This window comes from Chelonoidis abingdonii, chromosome 16 (assembly GCF_003597395.2).
Source record: "Chelonoidis abingdonii isolate Lonesome George chromosome 16, CheloAbing_2.0, whole genome shotgun sequence".
NCBI classification, from domain to species: Eukaryota; Metazoa; Chordata; order Testudines; family Testudinidae; genus Chelonoidis; species Chelonoidis abingdonii.
In genome coordinates, this window is record NC_133784.1 from 22,997,136 (window position 1) to 23,024,902 (window position 27,767).

The following is a 27,767-nucleotide window of genomic DNA, read 5'->3' on the forward strand; positions in this document are numbered from 1 at the left end:
AAGATTAGAATTTGTGCAGTTTTTGACAAAAAGTTGAAATTTGCTCTGGACAAATGAGTACTGGAAATCTGTTGAAGACCAAGTTTCATGTGCCTTAGAGCAGCCTCAGCTGTGCAGAAGCCACAACCACATTGAACATACAGATATTTACAACAAACACATACCCTCATTGCTTCTTGGATATGATCTTGTCGTACAAGCTCAGCTGATCGGTCCATGTACCACTTCAAACATCGGATCAGTTCTCTGAGTAAGAGACACATTGACAGAAACATCAAGCAATTAACTGAAAGTGGCCAACCCGGAAACATTCTGTTTTTCTTTTTAAACGACTTAGCAGTTGTTTCCTTAGACAGCAAGAAATGCAATGTGCTCTCTTGTTACATTCACTTCTAATAATTACGCATATTAGTCTAAACAACCAAGTTTACAGTAATGCATATACATTAATTTAAATGTAAAAAAGAAATTTCTGACACCAAAAAATAACTCTCCTTTCATAATTAACTCAGACGGCAAGAAACAAAGAATCAAAAAGGGGTTATAACAAATCACTTCAAATAAAGAAAATAATCAGTTTACAGAAAATAAAATACATGTAGTACTTCTCTTTGGCTAAGCAATCTGAGTAAAGCTCTTATAGATAAGCAATTTTCAGAAACTATTTGAAACTGGAAGAGACCAACTTATGTAAAAACAGAGAGAAAATACCTTCATCTAATTTCTTAAAGTGCACAAGACTGTTTAGAATGTCCTGAGGTATTACATATGCTGAAGAACAAGTTTGTTTAGACACCAGCTCATCAGAAGAAAGCAGAACTGTAAATAACATTTCTCTTAGATCAAAGGTGACATTGATTATTAAAAATTGTGAAACTGCTTTCTCATCATTCTGAACTTCACTGTGCTTTGTGATCTCATACCAAGCAAATAGTTTCCAATCTGTTTTAAAAGAACATTTTTAATGTAACCTATTTAAGATTTTTTCAATACACTATAGCTTGAGTCTTCTATAATATCAGGACCAAGAATGATGGAGCTGGAAGATCGTTGTCTTCACTTTGTTTTGACCCAGTTTGGGAGCCACTAAATTATGCACAAGAAGCAATTTGGAAGAAAGGTAAATTACAATCCTGGCTAATAACTGCTACTGCTTTCTAAATCTGGAAAAGAAGGCTCACCACTCTTTTGAATGTTAACGGAAATTAATTTTCTAATCCTCTGTTGAAATGAACATTCTGCCTTTAATCTCACAGAATAGAATACCTTGATCTAATCTGAATACTTGCCCTCTTCTTTGAAACTAGCCATAGGAAAAGGTATTAGAGAATAGGTGATTTGTCTCCCTAAAGTGGAAGCTATTGGTTTTGTGCCAATGGATGCATTCCTGATAAGAAATGTAAGAATCATTTCCATGATCTCTGCTTAAGTTTCATTCAGGCCTCAGGTAGCCAGCATCCTTCCAGTATAGGAAGGGTGGATGCTCTATGGGGCCCATCAAACAACACAGATTCTAATTAGTTGCTGCTGAGTGACATGAAGTACTTCCTCACTTCACAGCATTCCTAGCCCCTGCAGACTAAGACTGGAACTAGGACTGGCATGACATTCAGCAGCCTCTCTCTGTGGCTAGATTTAGAAGTCATGCTATGATTTTTTTTCTCCAGAATGTTTGCTTTTGAATACCAGATATACTCTGCTACTGTAAAAGTGATGACTCTGGTGCCCATACTACTCAGAAGTCTGAGAGTGTTACTGTATAAAGTGATGACAAAACACAACCTACTTGTAAGCCAGTGCTCCTGCAAAGTGTTTCTGAATGTACATATCCATAACAGGTCGGAAATGGAAATACTTGCTATCACGTAGCAGATTTATGATGAACACCTGCGGAAGATAGAGAAGGTTACCCATAACAGAGCAAACTGCACATGTTACCTGGGATTAAATGAACAAGCTAAACACGCTAAGAAACAGTCAGATGTTAATGCTTTTTTTTATATGCTGACAATGGAAATGCTCCTCTCTGACTTATTGTTTGCCCCTCCCATACTGATGGATGTAATCCTTCTCTCTTCATATTTTGGCTATGGTTATTCTACTCCTTGCACCCAATAAAGTTACAAAAAAGTACAGCTGTAGAACCTCCAGCTGAATCTCTCATACATTTTAAGGTAATAAGATAAGACGGTTACTCACCTTTGTAACTGTTGTTCTTCGAGATGTGTTGCTCATATCCATTCCAGTTAGGTGTGCGCGCGCCGCGTGCACATTCGTTGGAAGATTTTTACCCTAGCAACACTCAGCAGGTCGGCTGGGCGCCCCCTGGAGTGGCGCCACTATGGTGCTATGGGCGCGGATATATACCCCTGGCGACCCAAGCCGCCCTTCAGTCCTTCGTGCTTGGCGTACGCCGACAGAGGGGAAGGGAGGGTGGGTTTGGAATGGATATGAGCAACACAATCTCGAAGAACAACAGTTACAAAGGTGAGTAACCGTCTTTTTCTTCTTCGAGTGCTTGCTCATATCCATTCCAGTTAGGTGATCCCAAGCCGTTAATGAGAGGCGTGGGTCAGAGTGAAATGTGGCAGAATGTAAAAAACTTGCTGAGCCAGAGGCTGCAGCATCTCTCTTGACTGTTGAAGCCAGAGCAATAATGCGAAGCAAGGGTACTGGACCGAGGACCTATGGAGCTGCGCGATAGAGATCTCGTGTGGTAGGTACACGAGCCAGCAAGACGGCAGATGAAGCCTGAGCCCTGGTAGATAGCATGGTTGATATGGCGCTTGGGGAAATGTGAGCCAAATCATAACAAGACTGCAGTGCACGTCATCACCCAAGATGAGATCCTCTGAGAGGAAACAGGTAGCCTTCCTTCGGTCTGCTACTGCGACCGAGGAGTTGGGGCGATGTTACTAAAATGGTTTTGTCCGCTCAACCATAAATGCGAGCGCTCTACAGATGTCCAGGGAGTGCAACTGTTGTCCCATTGCGTTGAGTGTGGTTAACATGATAAGGCCGAAACCAACCTTAGGGAGGAAAGCCAGGCTGTGGGTCGTAACTGCACCTTGTCTTTGTGAACATAGTACAGGCGGAACCACCGTAAGAGCCTGAGCCGCGAGGACTCGTCTGGCCATGATGTAATGGCTACGAGGAAAGCTGTCTTCCAAGACAGGTTATTTAGCAGCGAGCAGGTCTGCTAACGGTCTCGAATGGAGAGAGACAGTAAGTCTGGTTAAACCAGGTGAGGCCCCCAGGTTGGGCTGGGTCCAGCGTACTTGAGCGGTGTAAGCGCTCCCAAGCCCTTGATGGGAACCTCAAAAACCATAGAGTGTGAGAACAGCAAATGATCCACCTTAGCCTGGGTGGAAGGTAGAGAGATGGCTGCCAAGTGTACCCTCACAGCGAGGACACTGCTAGAACCCCTGCTGTTGTTAGGCCAGAGGGTAGTCCAAATAAGGGATCGAGACCTCAAGCAGGAGTAAATCAAGCGATTTCACACCTGCAGGAGAAACGCTTCCCACCTGCCAGTGTACGTAGACCAGGTGGAAGGCTTGCCTGCTACGACCGATTAGTCACGCCAGCAGCCACCACCGGTGAAGGTGAAGAGACTGCAACGTCCGGGTGGTCAAAGTCTGCCGTGGTCCCGAGGTATGAGGTCTGGGTGGAGTGGCAGGGGTAATTGGTGGCTCTATTGACAGGCCGAGCAACGTGGCGTATCAGTGCTGCCTGGGACCACGCTGGAGTGATCATGATGATGCGCGCCCTGCCCCTGCGAGTTTTGAGCAGGACCCAATGAGCCAGGGGGAACGGTGGGAAGGCATAAAGGAGTTGGCCCTTCCACGGCATGAGGAAAAGCGCTCCGAGATCGATTCCCGGGAGAGAGACCTTGGGAAGGAGCAGAACCTTCGGACATTTCCGTTCTCTGCGCGTAAGCGAACAGGTCTCTATATGTAGGGAAAAATCCCCACTTCTGGCAACAGAATGCATCACATCGGGCAGAGCGACCACTCGTGAGACAGGAAAGACCTGCTGAGTCGAAGCGCCAAGGCGTTCCGAACGCCTGAGAGAAAGGACGCTACCAGATTTATCAAGTGGCTATGTAGAAGTCCCAGAGATGGATGGCCTCCTGACAAAAGGAGGAGGATCATGTCCCTCCCTGGTTGTTTATGTAGCACATGGCCGTTGTGTTGACTGTAAACACTGAGACACCACGACCTTGCAGCTGCTGCTGGAACCCCTGGCACGCCAGGCGGACTGCTCTCATTTTTGGACATTGATGTGGAACGCCAGTTCCCGAGAAGACCAAAGGCCTTAAGCTCGAAGGTGACCGAGGTGAGCACCTGAGCCGAGAGATGACGCGTCCGTCATCAGGGACAGTGAGGGCTGGGGCGGATGGAATGACATCCCTGTCCACACGAGGGAGGGAGTTAGCCACCATTCTAGGGAGCCTAGGGTGCTCGAGGGAACGATGACTATCATGACCATTGGGTCCCTGTCTGGGCGCTAAGCCGATCTGAGCCAAACTTGGAGGGGACAGAGGCAGAGCTTGGCGTGTTTGGTTGCAAACTTGCAGGCAGCCATGGGACCCAGGAGACCGAGACAAGTGCGAGCCGAGGTCGTTGGGAAAGTCTGCAGACCTCGGATGATTGGTGCCATTGCCTGAAACCGCGGCTGTGGTAAGCAGGCTCCGGCTAGGTTGGAGTCCAGGATAGCTCCTAGGAACTCTAACCTCTGCGTGGGAACCAGAGTGGATGTTTCCATAGTGATCATCAGGCCTAGACGTGTGACTAGGTCCTTGACGATGCCCACATGCTGAGTGACTTGTGTCTCGGACTCTCCTCGGATAAGCCAGTTGTCCAGATACGGAAAACGCATATCCAACGTCGGCGGAGGTGGGTGGTGACTACGGCCATACACTTGGTTAATGCCCGTGGGGCTGTAGAAAGGCCAAACAGCAGGACCGTAAACTGGAAGTACCGATGGTTGGCTAGAAAGCGGAGGCATCTCCTGTGTGGAGGGAAGATGGCGATGTGAAAGTATGCGTCCTTCATTTCGAGGGCGGCATACCAGTCCCCAGGATCCAAGGACGGGATAATGGTTCCCAGGGATACCATGCGGAACTTCAACCTTATCATAAACTGGTTGAGTCCTCGTAGGCCTAGGATAGGTCTGAGACCTCCGTACGAGTTGGGGATTAGGGAATAACGGGAGTAAAACCCCCTGCCCCTTTCGTCCATCAGCGTCTGCACGTCTTATAAGAGGAATTGCACTTGAGAGGAGTCCCTGAAGAGGGACAGGGTTGGAACAAATTGGAGGTGGTACCCATACTCCACCATGTGTAGGAGCCAGCGAACTGAAGTTAACTGGGACCATGCTAAGGGGAAGTAGGAGTGGGATCCCGCCTGTAACCGGTACGTCGCCCTCGGGTGCACCTTCGAAAGTTCGTCTTTGGTTCCGGTGGTGATTGTGAGGGACCTTGATCTTGGCCCTCTAGGGGTCCTGACGGTCATCTGCGACCACCTCGGCCACACCGTCTGCCAAAGTCCTGTCTGTGGCTAGGCACAGAGTACGGCGGTGTGGCTGGGGACGGAAAGGCCTGTGTTAGGTCATCGGCGTATGCACGCCGAGAGAGCGCATTAGGACCCTGTTGTCCCTCAGGCTTTGCAGCCTGGGGTTGACTTCGCCGCAAAGAGGCCTTTACCATCAAATGGTAAATCGTGAATGGTATACTGCCGCTCTGGCAGGAGGTTTGAAACCTGAAGCCATGAGATGCTCTTCATGGTAACGAGGCCTGGAGGGAAGCTCTGGCCACCTTTTTCCCATTCTCCAAGAGGGCAGTGAACTCTTGGCAGGAGTCTTGATGGAGAAGCTCCATTAACTTATCCACCGTCACCCAAGTGTTATAATTATAGGGGCTACGCAAGGCTTGTTGATTTGCCACGCAGAGCTATAAGGCCCCTGCAGAGTACATCTTGCGGCTGAGTAGGGTCATTCGCCTAGCTTCCTTTGATTTCGGGGCTGGCGCCTGCTGGCCATGCCGTTCCCTTTCCTTAATGGACTGAACGACTAGTGAGTAGGGAGGAGGACGGACATACAAGTAGTCGTACCCTCCATAGAGTATCGGCATTTGCCTGGATGGTCCGAATAAATGGGTAGGACCCCTCTAGTGGGGCAACCGCCGATAGAATGTCCACTGCCAGGTCCCCTACCTCCGGGAGCTCCTGCAGCTGGAGGTCCACATTGAGTGCTACCCTCCTTAGGAGGTCCTGATGGGCTCTCAAGTTGTTGGTGGGCACATCAGAATCGCGGTCCTGAGCATAAGAGCTGTCCGCGTGGGAAAACACTGATGCGCGTCCGGATGGCCATGGAGGTGCTGAAAAATCATGGGCAGAGTCTCTGACTCTACCAGACCTTGCCCAATTTGGCACCGGGGACTGGTACTGGAAGGCGTACCGGTACCTGGAACGAGATCCGGACCTGCAACCAGAGCGGTGCCGGGAGGTCGACTGAGATCTTGAGGTTGGGAGTGGCTATGGGAGTCACGGTGCCTGTAGCGGTGCCGGGAGCCAGAACGGTGCCGAGATTAGCAGGTCGGTGAACGGGACACCGACCGGTGCGGCAAGTGCGACTGGTACCGAGGAGAACAGCATCGGGACTGCAAGTGGCGTTGGGAGCGGGAGTGCTGACGGGACTTGGAGCATCTGCGGGACCGTGATCATGAACGGTGCCGCTCTGCTGTGCCGACAGAGGATGGTCGTACCAAGGGAGGCTTGCCAAGAGACTGTATTATCCGCACCAGCGGTGCCGGCGATTCAGGCAGCATCCACTCTGTCATGGCAATGAGATCCCTCGCCGTAGGGAATGTCTCTGGCGTGGAGGGAACAGTAAGCTCAACAACAGTGCATATCGGGGAGCTGTCAGGCACCGGATTCGATGGCCCTCATGGGACCGGGATCGACGGAGCCGACATCATCAGTGCCTCGGCAGGTGTCGGTGCTGGTGATCCGACTTAGACAGGCTCTCTGGCTGCAGTGCAGTTTGCACGGAAGCAGCAGGAGCAGGGAGCTCAACCACGGCGTGCGCCGGGGAGCAGTCAGGCACTGGATTCGACGGCCCTTGTGGGACCGGGATCGACGGTGCCGATGTCGTCGGTGCTGTGGCAGGTGTTGGTGCTGGGCGATCCGACTTAGACGAGCTCTCTGGCTGCGGTGCAGTTGGCACGGAAGCAGCAGGAGCAGGAAGCTCAATCGTGGCATGTGCTGGGGAGCAGTCAGGCACTGGAGTCGACGGCCCTTGTGGGACTGGGATCGATGGTGCTGATGTCGTCGGTGCCTCGGCAGGTGTTGGTGCCGGGCGATCTGACTTAGACGAGTTCTCTGGCTGTGGTGCAGTTGGCACAGAAGCAGCAGGAGCAGGGAGCTCAACCATGGCGTGTGCCGGGGAGCTGTCAGGCACTGGCAGGAGGAGTCGTGGGCTTTCTCGACCTCGGAGAGAGGGAGTGGTGCCGAGTCGACTTCGGTGCTGGCTGGTGTCGAGAGGCCTTGGCAGTGCTGGTGGGGTCCGGTGCCGGGGAGGCGCTTCTGCCTGCCGAGTGACCCGCGCTCGGTGCCAAAGGTGGAGGGTAAGTGAAAGTCCCGCTCCATTTTGTTCTCGGCTTAAAAGCCTTGCAAATGGGGCACTTAGCTGTGAAGTGCGATTCCCCGAGGCACCTCAAACAGGAGTCATGTGGATCTCCTGTCGGTATCGGCTTGTGGCAGGCCGAGCACAGTTTAAAAACCGGTGAGCTGGGCATGGGCTCCGGCACCGGGTGCGGGGAAGGGGCTACTCCCCGAACCCCGCTAACTATTACTAAACTAATTATGCTAGTAAAGAAAAAACATATAAGTATATAAATATATATATAAAAGGATTATAACTATATAACTATATACACGAGTAGCTAGGGAAGTGGAGGTCAGCTAAGCCACGCTCCACTGTTCCAACGACCGACACGGGCGGTAAGAAGGAACTGAAGGTGGCTGGGTCAGCAGGGGTATATATCCGGCGCCATAGCAGCGCCACTTCAGGGGGCGCCCAGCCGACCCGCCGAGCTTTGCTAGGGTAAAAATCTTCCGACGAACGTGCACACGGCGCACGTGCACCTAACTGGAATGGATATGAGCAAGCACTCAAAGAAGAAAATAGCAATAAGGCACGGTGGTAAGGTAATAAGAGCACGGGAAATACTGACCAACAGAGAAAGAAAAGTACTAATTTAATGGAATGGGATTACTTACCAGTGACTGGAAGACCAACAGGCCATACTTTTCTGTATTGTCATCCAAAATCACAAACAACGTGTCTAGAATATCTTGCAGGAACTGAAGTGGTAGGAAGAGACAGAGAATTTAAATCTACAAACCCCGCTTACATTCAATAGCACTGCCTTTATTCTCATATGAGTCATACTTTTCTATGCCTTTACCACCATTCTGCAGGAACAGACCACTTAAGATTCACCCATAGTATGTGTAAGAAAAATTACTTATTGCCAAGAACGTCTCCCTTCCCTTTACAAAGAACAATTATAAAAGAAAATGACAGAAAACAGAAAAAATATTTTATTACTAACTATTTTCATTTAATTTACATACTGTTTGCCTTTCACTGTCTCGGGGCAGATCAGCAGTATTGCCCAAGACTGACAAAACTGTTCACTATTCTGCAGTCCTAATAGCATGTCAGATAGCATTCCACATTTGATACAAGCACATCCACTGATTCACAGTAAACAGTAAATGTTTAAAGACATGGTTATTGTATTTCACAGGACAGACATTCAGGTTTTTGTTTTTTAAATCAAGTATCTGTGCAACAATTTAGCTATATAATGTCAGCCCCTTTTGTCCATGACATGGTAGGCTGCTCAGTGTGCTGATCTCCCATTGCTTTCCATTTCAATAAATAGGACCCACTGGAGAAGAAGATAGCGAAGTGACAGTGCTATAGGTAGGGTGACCAGATGTCCCGATTTTATAGGGATAGTTGGGGCTTTTTCTTATATAGGCTCCTATTACCCTCCACACCCTGTCCCGATTTTTCACACTTGCTGTCTGGTCACCCTAGCTATAGGTGAAACTGATAGATGGCATTGTAGGTTAGCTTTGTGCAATCTATTCCATCGGGTTCTCTGATGTGGAAAAACAAGAAAAAAACCCAAAATGATTTATGAAGTTCCTGAAAAAAAGATACAGATGTCACTGAATGGCAGTGAATTCCAGAAGGGAGTCAGACACCACTTCACTTGGAATATGTTAAGTCCGCATATTTTTTACGATTTCCAAAAGAAAAATTATCCCTGTGCAGACCGTTGCTGTACTGCATTGAACACAAAATTTATTCTCAAAATTATGGAATTTTGTGAAGAATTCAAATATGGACATGGAGGAGTAGGCCTGTTTTGCTCATAGTCATATAAGTCAACATTCAATAAAGCATTATTCAAAAATGAGTACTATTGGAGTGGACAGGTTTTTTGGGTTCACTATCCCAGAGCTCAAACACACCTCCTTCCAAATCTTGAATTCTGCAAAATAAATTGCAGGAAGGGGTCTCTGCATTTCTGGAACTAGTGGAAGGGATAGCCACTGTCTTCATATCCGGCATGCATATGTCCTTTGCCAGGCTCATAAGTGTGTGAATGTATTCTGAAATATCATCTTTGATCTGGAAAAGCCTGGGGCATGTAAGATAACAGAAGAGTTGGAACTCAGCACAATAGAGATTGCCAAAATTTGTTTTTGTTCTGCATTGGAAGGAAAACAAAACCTTTTTAATTTTTTTTGCAAAATGAAATTGTGTCTAAATATCTATGTTTGGATTGGAAAGGCCAGGTTTTCAAATTGGGGTTTCTCTCTCTCTCTCTCTGGAAATGACCAGAGAGTCCACTCTGGACCTTGGAAATGTTCTTGTTAAAAACTTAATCAATATATATATATATATCTGTGAAACATTTCAGTGCTGGTGAAACAGCTTATTTTGATGAAAAAACATTTTGTCAAAAATGTTCTGACCAGCTCTAATTTTGAGGACTAAGGAGAGATTTGGAAAAGTGGAGAGAGATAAAGAAGGCCTCTTGTAGATTGTTAAGCAGTTGGTGTCGTGGTAAGGGAGAATGCTCTGAAGGGAAGGATCTGGGCAAGAATAGAAGAAAAGAGACCTAAAAAGTTGAAATAAATCTGATTAGCCATCTGGCATTTTCTGAGCCTATTCAGGTCCAAATGTTGAAATTTTTGAGGTTTCTCAGTCATAACTAATAGCCACCAGGTTGTTGCTTTGTGAACAAGCAGAGCCACATATTTAGCTCAGAAATCAAATTGTCAACTGGAGTTTCAGTTCCATCATTGCCTCCACGCAACTAATGAATTTTTGAGTATTCTTGCTTATTTAGGAAGGGAGTTCAGAGACAGCCACCTTTTCAATATTTCCACACAAAAAACGTGGTTAATTTAGAGGTAAGGTTGCTTAACTGTACTTTCTCACAACAATGCAAATACTAAAAAACAAGGAAATCATAACTTAAGGCAACATTAACCCCAACACAATAATGGCTAGAGACGCCTTTTACAACTACAGACAGAAATCAAGTTTTTACACATTCATCCTGAACACACAAGCTGCAGACCCCCAGCAGACTAGACCTGAGAGTTCTCCCATAGCTCTTACAGGCCAAAATGATAGGTGCAGGTTATATAATCAGATAACAAAAGATCATCCAGGTTATTTTAATTTATAGACATAACAAAGAAGGTTTCCGCTCTTTCATGGTGCAAGAGTAAGAGGAGGATAAAGAGGGGTTAATTACCAGTACAGAAACTGGAGTGCTTCGAGATGTTTTTCCCCTACGGATGCGCACGTGCCCATGAGCTTTTAATCAGAGATTTTTCATCAGCAGTATCTGTGGGTCTCACCTGCACCCTATGCATAGTCATTGTCTGGACTGAGGGAATATAGGAAGGGGAATTAATCAATTAATGATGAGTTAATGATGGAATTATTGCTCCTAGGGATGCCATCCTGAATCTCTGCAATTTTTTTGAAAGCGTTTAGAGACCTGAGGTCCAGGCAGGAGCACCACCAGCTTTTTTGGCGCCCTAGGCGGCGGAAGGTCCCATGCCCGAAATGGTGCCCCCGACAGAGGTGGCGGACAGTCCCACCCCCAAAATACCGCCGACAACCGGGGTGGCTGCCGCCCCCCAAATGTTAGTGCCCTAGGCGACCCCTTAGGTAACCTTATGGGTTGAGCCAGCCCAGGGTCCAGGTTCAGTCTCCATCTCCCTTTTCTCTTGGGAACCAGGAAGTACCTGGAGTAGAAGCCTTTTTAGGTAAAACTGTGAGGAACCTGTTCAATTGCCCCCCAGCAGCAGGAAAGATTCTACCTCTTGCCTTAGGAGACCCTTGTGGGAAGGGTCCCTCAAAAGCAATGAGGAAGATGGAATGGGGCTGAACTGGATGGTGTAATCCGACTATAATACTTCAAGTATCCATCTGTCTGATCTGATGTATTCTGGGAGAGGTGTACATCACAGAGAAGCAATTGGGCAGGGTGGTGCACCACAGGATTCATAGTGAGGTGATTTGTGACCCTGGACGAAATAGTCAAAATGAACAAGAGGCTGTACTAGCAGCATCGAGAGAGGCCTGCAGAGAAGCTTTGGTATCATGTGGTGTAAAGAGGTTAGCTGGGGCTCATTCCTCTCCGGGGCAGCGGGGAGCCACACTGCCTCACTATACACTGTTGGTGTCTTGGGGGAATTAGTCCAGCAGTGGGAGTCTCCCTCAGCGGCTCTTGCAGCAACTGAAAGAAGCACAGTAAGCCCAGGCCCTAGGTCAGGGCAGGGCAACAGTGAGTCAGGTGCTCAGGCCCTCAGGCAGGATGGAGCAGTAACAGTACCAATAGTAGCAATAAACCCAGGCCTTGGCTCTGAGCGTGGCAACAATGACTCAGAAGCTCAAGCCCTCAGGCAGGGGCTGAGCGGTAGGAACACAAACAGTAGCAATAAGCCCAGGCCCTGGGTCAGGGCGGGGCAACAATGGGGGTGGGGGGAGTTGAGGGTGACCTGCAAGTGACGCTGCTACTGCGAGGGGGAGGGAACAAGACGGCGTCGGAGTGCGAGTTGGGCAGGAAGTGGGATCGGTGTCTGGCCTACTCAGTCGTCAAGCTGGGTGCTAGTTTTGGATTAGGAATTGTTTTCTCAGTTATCTTCTTTAAAAGAAAGACTGGCCTATTGCAGTTGGGTCAGGGATGGGATTAGGAATGGCTTATTCCAATTGTCAGCATGATTTCCAGTCTCCATATCTTCTCCATGGCAAATTTGTAAAAGAACAGTGACTAATGACTTAAGAACATCCCAGTGGGACGAAAGGAGAGATTATGGTTATTCCTCATGGTTATTCCTGAAGTGTCCCTGGAGTAAGCCAACTTTCTTCTGAAACACTTATCGGTTGCTCTTTATACTGCAACAGGCTGTTTACGTACATGAAACAAAGTTTTGCATCTTGTTTTGTATCTTCTCTCTGGAAAGGGCCTGGAAGAACTCTTCTGAGAAATAAATAAAAGAAAAGTGGACCCCTCCCCCTCCAAAAAACAAAAAACAAACAAACAAAAAAACGAGTCAGGCGCTCAGGCAGGGCTGAGCAGCAGCAATGTGAACAGTAGCAATGAGCCCAGGCCTCCAAAGGACCTGGGAGAGGGGAAGACAAGTTGGGTGGCAGGGGGGATGCAGGCCTTCCCACTCCACTGCGTCCCAGCCTGGGGCCCTAGCAGTGGCAGAAGACCTGCTGCTGGGTCAGTGGGGTCCTGGCTGCAACACACTGACATGGGCTCTGGCAGTGTTGCTGGAGAATATGGTCCCAGTGCCTGCTTTTCTTGATAAGTCCTCTTCTGTGAGAGCATTCTATAAAATTAGTCAGCATAAGAAGCTCAAGGGTTCCAGAAAGCCCATTGTGGAGGTGTATAAGCAAAGCAGAAGGGACTGTAAGGATTCTCCTGCCAAGGTTGGCAGGTTGGAAGTTAGGGGTCTTGTCCTTACAGTACACTGCTGGAGAGGGAGGCTGGAAGGGAAATGTAGTGGAATCCTGGACAGAAATGTCTGAGTCCAAGGAGGTGTTGCCTCCCTGTATCTAATGGAGGAGCTAGGAGTTGTTGGTACTGTTGGTTATGTCTGTACTGGTGGTTGTGTTGATACTGGATTCTGAGTTGGAACCAGTGGCTGACTTTTAGTGTGGAGGTGCACAGAAGCTGGGCAGTATGTCAGGACACGTGGGTACATTGGTACTGGTAGGAAATCCCTGTGTACCTCTCAGTAATGAGGATTCAGGCTGTGACTCGGAGAGCCTCGTGATAGAGGAAACTGGTTGGTATCAGCAATTCTGGACATTGCTCCTCAGGCTGAGGTGAATTGAGTGGTACTGGAGACAGTATGGATGGGTGGTCCATATGTTCCTTATGCACAAAGCATGAGGAGGGTGCCTGGATTGGGGTCGGTGGCAGTTTTTTCAAGTCCTTAGAGGGTTCCAAGGGTACCGACAATCATGCTGAGCAACTGTCCTAAGACTTCTCAGTATGTGTGCTGGAAGTCTTGTTCATGAGTACCGACATCTTGATACCAGAGGAGGTAGAAGCCTAGTTGTACCCATCCTGCCTTCTCAATCCCTGGCCTTTGGGGTGACTTTCCCCTTCTTTTATATGCCACATATGGGGGTGGTGATGTCTGTTCTTTTTAGAGGGCTTTGAACTCTCTGAAGCTACTCTTTCTCTGCCCACCGGAGCCAAAGTCGTCATCAGAATGCTCTGAGAGGTTGATGCAAATGTATGCACAGGGAGTTGGACCCTGAAGTGATGGTGGCTCTCAAGGACTGCTCCATAAGAAGTAACTTTAGTCTGTCTTCCCTCAGCTTCCTGGATCTGCTCCTGAAACCAGAGCAGACCTTACACTTTGTAGGATGTGGGACTCTCTGAGGCAGCTGGAATGCCCATTGCCAAGGGGAAGGACCCATGGCAGGTCTGGCAGGGTTTAAAATCCAGATTTTTGGGCATAGCCCAAGGAGGAAGGTTGCAGACAAAGGAGGTCAAAGGGCAGAGGCCATTGCTGTGAAAAACAAGGGTGGGGGAATCTCCAAAAGCACAGCTTGTACCAAGAAGAAACAAAAATAAGAAAATAATAAAATAAATGGTCAGCTAGGTATGCTAAGCTAGCAGACATCACAATGCTCCCTCTCTAGCTACAGGTGGTTGAAAAGGAACTGGAGCTGCAGTGGGTCCGCTCCTCACTAATATACCATTGGTCCAGAGCACGAGGATGTGTAGGGAGCAGGCACAGAGATGTGGACACTGCTGGTGAAAAATCTCTGATCAAAAGTGCCTGGATGTGTGCCTGCATAAAGTGCAGCCCCTTTGGGACAATAACTCCAAGGAGAAGCTGTAGTTGGCAAGGATAATATGGATTTACTGTGTGTTTCTGGAGTTTAGGATTTTTGAATTACAGTGTTTTAAATTCCCAGCTTTCATACATTTATTTTCTTAAACTTGTCTAAATTCTCTTTCAAATGTATTAAATAACTGCAACATTCTAATGCTGTTATAGATTAATGTGTAATGTTCAACATTATCTCAATCTTTAACTTTTCTTGGTCGAGGAATAAAGCAAAAACATGACTTTTCCTTATCTACACACTGAAAAAATATATATACAAAACCCTGAGTCCCCTACAAAATACCAGGTACATAACATCTCAGATAACAGTCATATTATCTGGACTTTTAAAACTGACAGCAGAGAGTCAATCACAGGTTTGCTCCCTCAAATACTTTGTTATCATAAAAAATAATTTTTCCATCAGTAAGAGTGACCATTAGTTGACTCAGTACCTTAACAATTTCCTCGCCATTGACATGCCTCAGTCTTCCTAGGATATCCATTACACGGTCTGGGTAAGCCTTCCATTTTAAGAGGGCAAGCAAGTCCACTGTAAAATGACACAAGAAAGGAACATGCACTCTGATATACTATAAAACACAAGGACACTGAAGAATGTCTAGTACAGGCAGTACATGGCTGGGATACTAACGTTCAGAATCAGTATGACAACTATAGAGGGCCCAGACTGGCCATTAAAAGAAAGAAAGAAATGTTTCAGTTTCCACTGCATGTTTAGATCTTGTCTGTGGTCTCTCTCCTGCTTTTCATGCAATATGATGAAAGACTGAAACATGGTATAAGTTTAAGTGAAGCCTCTAAAACAGTTAACAACAGTTCAAGAATCCTTCCCATAACAAAAGCTTGTGGGTTAGAAACACACACAGAACCATTCAAAATTTAGAAACAAGTAAGGTAGGAAGAAAGCCACCCCCAAAATGTGATAGAGATTGAAGAGACGATACTTGTTCCATGGATTACTCCTCACCTCAAAAAGAAAACCTAAGGAGTAAACCTAGAAACATATCTTACATTATTGCGAAATAAATGAATGGTGTTTAAAAAGTAAAGGTTGTATTTTGTCTTGATGTTGCATTGTGGGCAGCCACATTTCACCCTTTGGTGTCTCTGAGGACTTGAAGTAAGCAACATCAAGCCTTGATCACAGAAACCTTCAATACAAAGCCCAACAGAGTTAATTTAGAATTGAGTAAACAAGTTAACTTTGAATTTATTATTCTCATGAATTTAATCAGAATTAACAATGTTTTATCCTAGCGTTTGTGCCTCTATTTACAGAATATACCTACTGTCTCGGTTACAAGTTAGTATGCTCATTTCCTTAAAAAAACCCTTTCTCTACTCATTCCAGTAGCACTGGAGCTTAGTAAATATAAGCACAGCTAACATTAACCCATAGAAAAAAGGAACATTATAGTGAAAAAATAGAACATGTTTCAATGGACTTGTTTTCAGAAGGGACAGTTATGGTACCGTTTTGGGTGAGTTTGGTGGAGGAGAGCTGGGTGGAGATCGAGAAGGTCTCTTTGGTACTACGCTGGAAAATGAGGCTAGAAGGGATGTTAGGGCAGCCGTTGTAGTCCTCTTTGCAGCAGGGCAGCCCCAGATACAGAGCATGATTATTAAATGTGCTGTTCTCATCACACTGCAGATACAGAAAGGAAACTAAATTTTACCCAGCTGATATACTTTATTCCACACACTCATGACTTGCTAGCCTGAATTATTGTTTGTATTATCATAGCATCTAGGATACCTAGTCATAAATCAGGATGCCATTGTACAATCATCTGAGTGCACAGAAAATCTATACACAGAAACCTATGCTTGCCATCCTCAGGTACAGTACATTAAGTCACCTGTGCTTAAGAAAATGTGATCTCCCACTCACAGATCCCTTCACAACTTTTAAGGATCTTCCAGATGTAACGTATCTGTTTGAGAGCTATATATATATACACTGAAGGAAAAAACTAGGGTAACCTTGTAAGGACAAAATTACTCTGCTAGGGTATTGCCGAGCAGGATTATAGTCTCACATTACTAGTCTTGTCCATAACAGCATGTTTTCAGAGCATAAAAACGTATAGTAATAACATACTATCATAGCATTCTTGGGTGGTTATGAATACTAGTGAGATTGAATTTAAAACCAGAGAGGAGTAACAAAGGTCATTATAATTTGAGGAGGAAACCTGAAAAATGACACCCATCTATACCGAGTCCTATAAACTGGGATCTGTTATAAATAGGTTCAGAATCCTATCACTATTTCCTCATGTAATGAAGAACAGCACTATCAGAAATGCAATGACATTTACTCAAATGTATCTACGCTGAAGTAGGGATAAATGGGTGGCAGGTCTGCAGTGCAGCATTAGAAGAGTTGTGAACTATGGTACCTTATAAACATAAAGCTCATGGATATCATCCGATAGGGTGGTGCCATCATCCCTCATCAGAGGAGTGAATGCAAAGCCAAAAAGCTTTTTTTCTCCTTTGTCTTTAGCTGCAATAGGAAATAAAGAACAAAGAGAAACATTTCTGCATATGCTGCAAGTGTGTGTGTGTGTATTTCCCCCCCTCACTCTCTATACTACACACTCACTCCTTAGCCTCTCTGTATTTCTAACAACCAGTGCATGAAGCCACATCAGGATTAATTTTTCTATCTAATCTATCTATCTATCGATAGATAGACACAAGCACTCTACTAGGTTGCAGTTTATGATATTGACCACAAAATTAGTCTCTACAAATGTAAAACAGACAAGCCTTTATCCAGATTGTGTTGACCAGAGTAAATCATACGCACAACTTGAAAAAACAATATGTCAAAGAACACAGTAGGAAAACAATATGGGAGTCTGTTGTCCTGAACAGCATGTTCTAATTTAGACCCCTTTTTTATATTCTCTAACAACTCTTGATAGCACCAGAATCCTTAACACTGTACTTATTATACTTTAAGATTTCCTCTTCCAGTGACATAGCATTTTAATCTTCTACTTGTAATGGAAAGAAATCAACATTTTTAGATTTGTTTTGGACAAAGGATCATTTTGCACTCACTGGAGCAATGCCTGAACTCAAAGCGAAGGTGAGACCCACGGAACCTGTCAATGGGGATGGGTAGCTTGATAATTTCCCCCCAACGAGGGCTGTTACTGTGGTAGAGGACAAAAGAGTGGTATGCACTTCTGTTTGGCTCTCCTGAGCCCAAACTAATACAGTCCTGGAACAAAACAAAAAAGAAAGAATAAAAGACATTACACTGCTACACAAGTCATTTTATTACATTGTGTGAGCCTCATGCTGAGATTTCTGAAATCTAGTGTCTTTTTTTCTCTGTATAATTCATACCCTTCTGCAAACACAAGGACAGAGATAGAAGGAGAATCCTGGATGCAAAGGAATCTGAAGTTTTTTGAAGGGAGATTTTTAGACTGTGCTTTGGATCAGAGGTACAACTCTGGGACCTGTGTCTCAAGCAGCAATCAAACAGGACTTCTTTGCTTTCCGTTTTCCTCAGATTATTATTTAGTTTTACCGCTGTATCAGGTAAGTACAGGATATATATTAACAAAGAGACCATAAGGAAAAAATGGGTAGTAACAGATAATTACTCACTTGTAATTAGGCTTCTCTGAAAACATTATTTAGCTAGATTCCTACTTTTGGGTCTCAGCTCACTAATGTGATTCAGGGAAGAACACTCTGAGCTCTCAATTTTTTGGGGCTCTTTGAAGCATTGGCCATACAACCTCATTCTGAGATCAAATGCCAGTGACCCAGTGCCCTTAGATAGAACATTTTATTTCATGTCACTGAGTAATGGCAAGCAAAGAACATTCAGGTTAATAATTACCACCTAATGATACCAGAGTGGATTCCCACTCTTGGAGGCTAAAAAACTCCAGGGTAGTCTGGACAAATCTATACATTCTCAACCTATGGAGGAACAAAAACTGTACAAATCAATTTAATTTAGGAGTATCATGGAAACTTCCTGAATCTTCCATTCACAACAGGAGGTAGGACAGTTGGGAGAAATAGTGAGCAGGTGGCAAACAGCTGGGGAAAGGGCCGCATGTTCCCAAGGAGGAGACACTCCAGGGTTTGTATTGAAATACGGATATACAAAAAGGTAAAGCACAAGTGCATGCACTGGGCTGGACACTTGCAAAGCTATCTGGAAGATCTGACTACACCATACATCTTAAAACAAAGCAGAAAAAGGACAGCTGAAAGAATCTGCAAGTATAACTTCCAAGAAAAATCGATTTTGTTTATGTTACCCACTTTCCCCCCCAGGAAAATAGTAACCCAGTATTTGGATTATTGATTTTTTATTTTTTGGATGGGGTAGGTTCCTCCCTTTTAATGTTTTGAACTTCTCTATCAATTTGAAATATGTATATGGAAGGAACAAAACAGAATGACTTCCAAACAGAACAGGTGCAGAAAATGGCAACTAGGATGATCCAAGGAATGGAAAACCTACCTTATGAGAGGAGACTCAAAGAGCTTGGCTTATTTAGATTAACCAAAAGAAGGCTGAGGGGAGATATGATTGCTCTCTATAAATACATCAGAGGGATAAATACCAGGGAGGGAGAGAAGATATTTAAGTTAAGCCCCAACATGGACACAAGAACAAATGGATATAAACTGGCCATCAACAAGTTTAGGCTTGAAATTAGACAAAGGTTTCTAACCATCAGAGGAGTGAAGTTCTGGAACAGCCTTCCCAGGGGAGCAGTGGGGGCAAAAAACCTAACTGGCTTCAAGACTGAGCATGATAAGTTTATGGAGGGGTGGTATGATGAGACTGACAATAACAGCATGAAGCCGATCTGTGACTGTTAGCAGCAAATATCTCCAATGGCTGAGGATGGGACACTAGATGGGGAAGGTTTTGAGTTACTACAGAGAATTTGTTCCCAGGTGTCTGGCTAGTGATTCTTGCCCACATGCTCAGGGTCTAAAACTGATCACCATATTTGGGGTCGGGTAGGATTTTTCCCCTTGGGTCAGACTGGTAGAGACTCTGGGAGCTTTTTTTTGCCTTCCTCTATAGCATGGGGAATGATTTGAGGACTTCTGTAACTCAGCCTGAGGTTAGGGGTCTGTTACAGGAGTGAGTGGGTGAGGTTCTGTGGCCTGCAATGTGCAGGAGGTGACTAGAGGATAATGATAGTCTTTTCTGACCTTAAAGTCTACAAGATTATAATGTAACAGAATACTCTGGGGGCACTAGGACCCAAGTGCCCCCTCTCCCCAGGGAAAACGGCAGAAAGAAACCAGCCAGAAGGAACAAAAGCAGCCAAAGCAGGGAACATTGGACATTCAGACAACTTTCTAAAACTTTGACTGGATTTTCTGTGCCCTATGCTGACTGGAGGTTTGCTTCAAGGAGAACCCGGCACAGACACAAAATTTGTATCTGCGGCCTGGTCTACACTACGCATTTAAATCGATTTACAGAGCGTTAAATCAATTTAATGCTGTACCCGTCCACACTACAACGCCCTTTATGTCGATATAAAGGGCTCTTTAAATCGATTTCTGTACTCCACCCCGACGAGAGGAGTAGCGCTAAATTCGATATTAACATATCAGATTACAGTTAGTGTGGACGGAAATCGATGTTATTGGCCTCCGGGCAGTATCCCACAGTGCACCACTGACCGCTCTGGACAGCAATCTGAACTCGGATGCAGCGGGCAGGTAAACAGGAAAAGCCCCGCGAACTTTTGAATTACATTTCCTGTTTGCCCAGCGTGGAGCTCTTGATCATACGTGGTGGCATGCAGTCTCAAATTCAAAAAGAGCTCCAGCATGAACCGTAGGGAGATACTGGATCTATTCGGATCGCTTATATTGGGAGGACATATGTGTTGTATCAGAGCTCTGTTGACAGAACCGTAAAGGCACAGCGTTGAAAACAATCCCGGTCACAGTGACTAGCGTGACAAGCGTTACAACGGGAGCAGAGACCTCACAATGGACGCTCATGGGGAGGCAGGGGGTACTGAGGCTCAGCTATCCCCAGTCCATCAGTCAGTCTCTGTGAAAAGGGTATCTTGTTCTTGGCTGAGTCCAGCGCTGGGGGAGGTTCAAAGGTTGTCTGGGCGTTCAGGAATAGCTCCGTTCCCCCACACCATGTGAAGAAGGTGGGAGGGAAAGAAATCATTTTGCTTGACTTCTTTCAGTGTCCACCTATGTGTAACTTGAATGCTGCTGTAGACGCGATGCTACGCAGTGAAGGCATCTATCCCGCTCCTCTGCCCCTCCCCCGGTGTAGATGGTGCAAGTGACTGGTAACCGTCCTCATGAAACCCAGTCTGATAATTGCCAATATCACGAGGAATGATTCTGGTTCTCCCAGTAGTGGCAACGGCTAATAAGCACCTTCATCATAGCACCTGGGGGGCTTCAGCCCTCCCTTTCCTGTGTAAGAAAAGATTCTGTACTGCCTGGGACTGTCATTAGCTGGGGCTGCTCCCCTCATTTTATCTCACTAAACAGTCTCTGTTTCTTATTCCTGCATTCGTTATAATTCATGACACAAATGGGTGGGGACGCTGCACGGTAGCCCAGGAAGGTTGGGGAGGAGGGAAGCAACGGGTGGGGTGTTGCCGGGGCCCCCCTGTGAATACTGACACGAGCAGCTGTGCTCTGATACACTGGTCCTCTAATACCACTTGCCCTTATTCTAGCAGGCTGACTCTATTTTTAGAAACCATGGGAGGATTGACTGAGTCCCAATGAGTCATCCCCATTTTGCTTTTGTGTTTGTGCCCCCGGCCGATTTCAGCCGGGGCACTCATGATAGCAGCGGACAGTACAGAGGGGGAGAGATACTGTTATCTCATTGCCAGTTTTCTCCGGCAGTTTAGATGGTTACAGATGTCCGGTAACCATCTCTGCTATCATTGCAAAGCAAGTGAATGCTGCTTGTTATGTCGCTGCAGTATCGCCTCTCGCTCACTGCGGCTTCCAGTACACATACGGTGCTGGAAAAAAAAAAAAGTGAACGGGCTCCATGGTTTGCCGTGCTATGGCATCTGCCAGGGCAAATCCAGGGAAAACGGCGCGGAAAGGATTGTCGCTGTGTTTTCCCGGGGAAGGAATGACTGACGACATTACCCAGAACCCCGCGACAATAATGATTCAACCCAGAATTCCAAGGGGCGGGGGAGACTGCGGGAACTATGGGATAGCTACGGAAGAGCTACCCACAATGCAACGCTTCAGAAATCGACGTTAGCCTCGGAGCATGGACACACAATGCCGAATTACTGTGCCTAGTGTACTCTACAGATATCCACCTTATATCCATGGACCATTTTTGCAGATCGTGGATCTAATGCAGGCCACGTCTACACTACGGGATAATAGCTACTTCGATATTATCCCGTAGTGTAGACGTGGCCTGCATTAGATCCACGATCTGCAAAAATGGTCCATGGATATAAGGTGGATATCTGTAGAGTTGCAGGGCTCTAGCTCCAACCCTCTCCCTCCTTCGCAGTCTCTTCACCTTACCCCCTCCCTTCCCTATCAGCCTCACACTCCTTCCCTACCCTTTATATTTAGCTTATCTCCTTCTAAGTAACCCCACAATAAATAAATATAATCACGTAACTAACATGACATTTGCTGCCATTACACTGTTCACACTGCTTGTGTATTATACCCTCTTCCCCAGCCCCGTGTCGACCTTGTCTATTTAGACTGTAAACTCTTTGGGGCAGGGACTCTCTACTACTGTGTATTTTTACAGTGCCTAGAACAATGGGGTTGGCTCTTAGGCACTATAGTAATATATACAGCATAAGCTCTCTAAATATTGCTAGAAGCTAGGATATAACAGATAAACTGATCAGCACTATAAGGAATTTATATCATGGAAGTAGATATGCAGTAAGATTGGATACAGGCCTGGGTGAATGGTTCAATACTGTGACTGGAGTTAGACAAGGGTGTGTGCTATCATCAATCCTCTTTGCATTGGCGATAGATTGGGTGATGAAGCAGGCAACAGAAGGCATCATGGACTGTGTAAAATTGGTTAACAGAAACTAGTTACACAACCTTAACTTTGCTGACAACATTACTTTACTGAGGCCAGGTCTACACTACTGGCTAAATCAGCACTGCTGTGATCCCTGCAGCGGGGTTGATTTAGCAGGTCTGACGAAGACACGCTAAATCGACGGGAAAGCACTCTCTGATTGATTTGTCTACTCCACCTTTCCACCAAGAAGCGTAAGGGAAGTCGGTGGGAGAGCGTCTCCCATCAACACAGTGCAGTGTGGACACTGCGGTAAGTGGATTTAGCTACATTGACTTCAGTTATGTAACTGAAGTAGTGTAACTTAGTTCAATTTACTGCCATAGTGTAGACATGGAATGGAATGACATGGAATGGAATGACTGTCCTTATATCAGAGGTAGAACAGGAAGCAGCAAAATTTGGACTCAAAATAAATGCAGAGAAAAAACAATATTATGAAAATAGAAAAGTGGACAACAGATACAAAGGTGTACATGGATGGAAAAGAAATTGAACAGCTAGAAATGTTCTATTACCTGGGTGTGTGTGATGTCATTCAAAGGTGGCTGTGATAAACATATTCGCACAAGATTAGGAAAAGCAAACACCACTTTTGAAAGGATGACCAAATTTGGTCAAACAGATCTTCACACCAAATGATAGGTCAGATTATACCATGTGATTGTACTGAGCATGTTTCTGTACAGAGCACAGACATGGCCAATGACTGTGGCTAACAAAAAGAGATTGGAGGCTTCCCATCAAAGATGGTGAAGGAAAATACTGAATATTTCACGGAAAGACAAAATTACAAATATAAGAGTAAGGGAGCTGAGAGAGCAGGACATGTTATAAAATATCATCAAAGAAAGATGGGTCAGCTGCCTGGGATATATATACCATAGGGAAGACGAGACATGCTAAGCAAGTATTGAAATGGGTATCTGAGAAAGGAAAGAGAAAGCAAGAAAGGTCAAGGAAGAAATGACAGAAGACAGTGCCAGACACTGAATGATCTGGCATCAGGTGGGATGAAGGACCACAACAACTAGTGAGTGACCATAATCAGTGGAGGAACTGGACTTTCCAATCTGTCAGCAGCTCAGGAGGAACTAAGATTAAAGGTGAGGTTTCTCTCTTTCTGCCTGTCCCCTCACCCATACAGCAGATTTTTGTATATCAGTGTTTACCAAACTTGGGTCACCGCTTCTGTAGGGAAACCCCCTTGCAGGCTGGGCTGGTTTGTTTACCTGCCCCGTCCACAGGTTCGGCCAATGGCGGATCCCACTAGCCCCGATTCTCTGCTCCAGGCCAATGGGAGCTGCTGGAAGTGGCGCAGGGATGTGCTGGCCACTGCTTCCAGCAGCTCCCATTGGCCTGGAGCAGTGAACCTCAGCCAGTGGGAGCCGCAATCGGTCGAATCTCTAGATGGGGCAGGTAAACAAACCGGCCTGGCCCACCAGGGGTTTTCCCTACACAAGCAGTTGGGAAACACTGCTGTATATGATGTGGCAAGGCACCTTTTTGGCCATGTCAGCCTCAGCATTTCTCTCTGTGGTGGCAGAGGCACAGCTGGAGTAAGTCAGTCCTACTCTGAAGGTTTTTAAGTTCTTAACTTTGGTTTATTTACAATATTTACAAGGCTAGAATAGTTCTCTTAAGCAAAAGAACCCCATAATACAAAAGAAACACATCTCCTTGATCCCTGACTAGAGTATTAACTTATTATGCTGGTTTCTGGTTACCAGCCCTTCCCCAAAACAGATGTAAATCCATTGTTTCCTGTGTAAGGAGGAGACCAGCCTTCTCACCTAGGAGAACCCTTTTCTTCCTGCTGCTCCTAATTCTGCTGCAGCTTGTTTCTTCTCCCTCCTCCCACTCTCTAACTGGAGGAGGGATTTTTAAAGGTCACTGGAAGCCCCTTAATTGGACTCGCATGTCTCTAATTAATCTGAGATAACGTCTTTTCAGTTCATAGGAAAAAGGTCCTTCACCGTTCTAGGAATGATACACATGCCTTCCACCACTCTCTTATAGCTGTGAGGTTTGACTTTGTCACAATGATCAAAAATTTTGTTAAGAAGTGCTTATTGTTATATCACATCCTTCCACATATAGTAGAAAAACAGAGTTTTTTTGTAAGGTGCCAGTTCCTGAAGCATTCAAAGTATAGGAATTCATATTAACTAATAACAATTCCATCTCACCTATCTTTCCTTCCACTACAATAAAATGGTCTTTTTACCCTGTTTCTCAAAAGAGACTTAACACTCAAGTGCCCATGTATCAAAATCACTGTCACTCAGTCTACTTAATACATCTATTCTTGCTTGTAATTTGGTAAGAAATTAGGTGGATCTCTTGCAAGAAAGTTATTTGTGGTCCTGGATTCTCCGAGGAGGACCCAATGCTCTTTTATTTACTTGGATTTGAGACACCTTTGAAATTAAATGATATATTTTTAAAATCAGTCACTTATAAAAAAAAATCTACCTAACAATCTTTATGTGTCTCTAACCTCTCAAATCTGTGATATCTGAAACTCTGTCTTAATTCCTTACATGACTTCACCATCATCCAACAAAGGAAATACTCTAAAAGGTTTCATTAAGAAAAAGAGAAACTTTAATCATAATTATTATTGAACACATCAATAATAATATATGTGCCAAATCTATACAATTAGTCAACATCTAATGTTGATTCTAAGTAAGAGGAACTGAATATATTGCCAGCTCTCTGAGCATCCTCATTTCAACAGGATAGGCCATTTTAATATCGACCCATATTTTTGTTATTATTTATATTATAGTAGCACCTAGAGGCTACAACTGAGATTGGGGATTCATTGTACTAGGTACTGTACAAACAGATACCATAGCAAGAGACAGTCCTTGCCCAAAAGAATTTACAATCCAAACAGATGAATTCAAGTGGACACACCCTCAAAATGGAGAGATTGTGTGCTCAATGCACAAAGAAACTCATGTGTTTTTAAACTTCAGACCAAATATTTAATTGAAACATAGAAGGCCACATTCTGAACTCGTATCAGTCAACACAGCTTGACTAAAAACAATGGAGATATTTCAATTTACACCAGCTGAGGATCTGACTCAAAATTCAAAAGAATGTTATACAGCATTTCAAACAGTTGTCCAAAATGTTCAAACAGTTGTCCAAAAAGGAACTGATTAACAACAACTGAGAATTCCTAAACAGGAAACACTGTGGAATATGGACTATGGGATCTGACATACCTAGTAACAAGTAAGCAAAATATCCATTCCAGTACAATAATAGCCCACAAGAGAAAGCAGAACTTTGCTCCCATTAATCTGAATATCTGTATAGTTTATTACTTCAGAATAGCAGCATGAAACATATCAAATTTAACATCTGTTGAACTGAATTTAGATCATTTCAAAAATGCCAATTGCCAATATGCAGAAATAATCACTACCACATAACAGAAACACACTGTATGGAATTAAATTTGGAGACTAATCCTGTCTCATCTCTTTGTTCACTGTGGAGTTTTCTGCTTGATGTAAAAATTTTGCCAATTCATCTGCCAAAGTAAAAGCAAATGAGACCAGTCATCTGGAGGATTACTGTTAATTTAGTGGGGTAACTTATCATTGAACATTAATATCCTTGTCCTTGCAGAAGACAGTTGACCTATCAAGTGTATACTGGTGTTGTAAATCTATAGAAAAACCCAGAAAAACAGAAAATGTCAGCTCCTCAAACATTAGATTTCCAGTTTGTGTCAGCCTTCAAAACGCTGCAAAGATTAGATAAAGAAAGTTTGTATTCAAGGTCTTCCTCTTAATTTAGGTGAAGATCTCGGAGAATGATGAGATCTATCACTTTTAATAGTCTCATCTTTGTAATGGATTTTAAGATGTCTAGGCATCCATTTGCCAAAAAACTACACAAGTTTATTACCCTAGGTGTTTTCAGTATGATACTAAATTAATATTTTTTATCTTTTATTTTCAGATCATTCTGCTTTTGTTTCAAACTATCTGCAAAATTTCAAGGTATTTTGTTTTACACTTCATACATGTGGTCTAGTTAATCTTCATTTTGGGCATTTAGAGCAAGTGGGCTTTTAACTGAATACTTGTGACGTCCCTGCCATTTCCCATCAGGAGTGAGGCAGATGTCACTCAAGGTCAGATAGGATTTTGATATTAAACAGAAGGAGAAGCTGCTGCTGCAAAGACACTGTCAGCCAGAGAACTTCAGCTGCAATAATTCAACATAATAGGAAAGAAAATCCAAAAGAATGCATTAAAGATTAATAATTTTTATTGTAAACATTAATAGTAAGAAGTTTCTGGAAGAGCTAATTTGATCCAATATCTTCAGTGTTTATATTTGTTTTCCCAGAAGGATAACCTGAGTTCCTTGAGGCTGCTTACACAGTGGGATGCAGACATTTTCTCCAAGTTTCTTTTGTTTAATTATAGAGTGAATTTAATAATTTTTAGTGCTTAATGGCGAGGAGAGACTGATAGCAATTCTCTATTCCAAGCATATGGTAATTGAGCAGAACTGTGCAAGTTCCTCTCACACAGTCAAAGCACCACAATTCTGATTCGAAATATATTTTGCCGTTCCTGGTCTATGGCCTATTCTAAACAGAGATTGCTGCTTGTGATAAGGGGTGCTAAATTACAAAGCAGTGTGAGGAAATTTCCATTAAAATTAGACTGAAATTAGACTAAAACCACCAAACCTGTTGACTTGGGACATAATTCATATTTGAATACAGTGCCTTCTACAGACTTTGGTGGGACAGCCCAATAATTTTAAGGACATCTCAATCTCTCCCTAAAAGCCCAATTCTGTCATCCTTACTCATATTTTTGTATGCAGTGTTGTTGTGACTGTGTTGGTCCCAGATATCAGAGAGACGGGGTGGGTGAGGTAATATCTTTTATTGGAGCAACATCTGGTTGGTGAGAGAGATAAGCTTTCGAGCTTACACAGAGCTCTTCTATAGGTCTGGGAAACTCACTCAGAGTGTCACAGCTAAATACAAGGTGAAACAGATTGTTTAGCATAAGTAGCTAACACACATTTCAAGGGACCATTCAAGATGAAATGGTCCATTAACATCCCTCCAGTCAAAAGGAGGAAAGGAAAGGGGGGCTTGGTAGTGGGTAATAGATTATTTTAATAAACCAAAAATTCCAGTGTCTCTATTCAGTCAG

The 27,767-nt window shown here is 44.6% G+C and overlaps 1 protein-coding gene across 10 annotated transcripts in view; it reads right to left on the reverse strand.

Moving 5' to 3' along the window:
• Window positions 1-27,767, reverse strand: part of DOCK3 (dedicator of cytokinesis 3) — a 605,476-nt gene that overhangs the window by 154,779 nt on the left and 422,930 nt on the right. For all 10 annotated transcript variants that reach the window (XM_032805794.2, XM_032805793.2, XM_032805795.2 and 7 more), the window contains 7 exons: window positions 17,553-17,715; window positions 16,883-16,989; window positions 15,954-16,125; window positions 14,912-15,009; window positions 8,280-8,363; window positions 1,787-1,887; window positions 165-246 (listed from right to left, as the gene is read on the reverse strand). In XM_032805794.2, coding sequence (XP_032661685.1) covers window positions 165-246; window positions 1,787-1,887; window positions 8,280-8,363; window positions 14,912-15,009; window positions 15,954-16,125; window positions 16,883-16,989; window positions 17,553-17,715 — 807 coding nt within the window. The remainder of the gene's footprint in view (window positions 1-164; window positions 247-1,786; window positions 1,888-8,279; window positions 8,364-14,911; window positions 15,010-15,953; window positions 16,126-16,882; window positions 16,990-17,552; window positions 17,716-27,767) is intronic.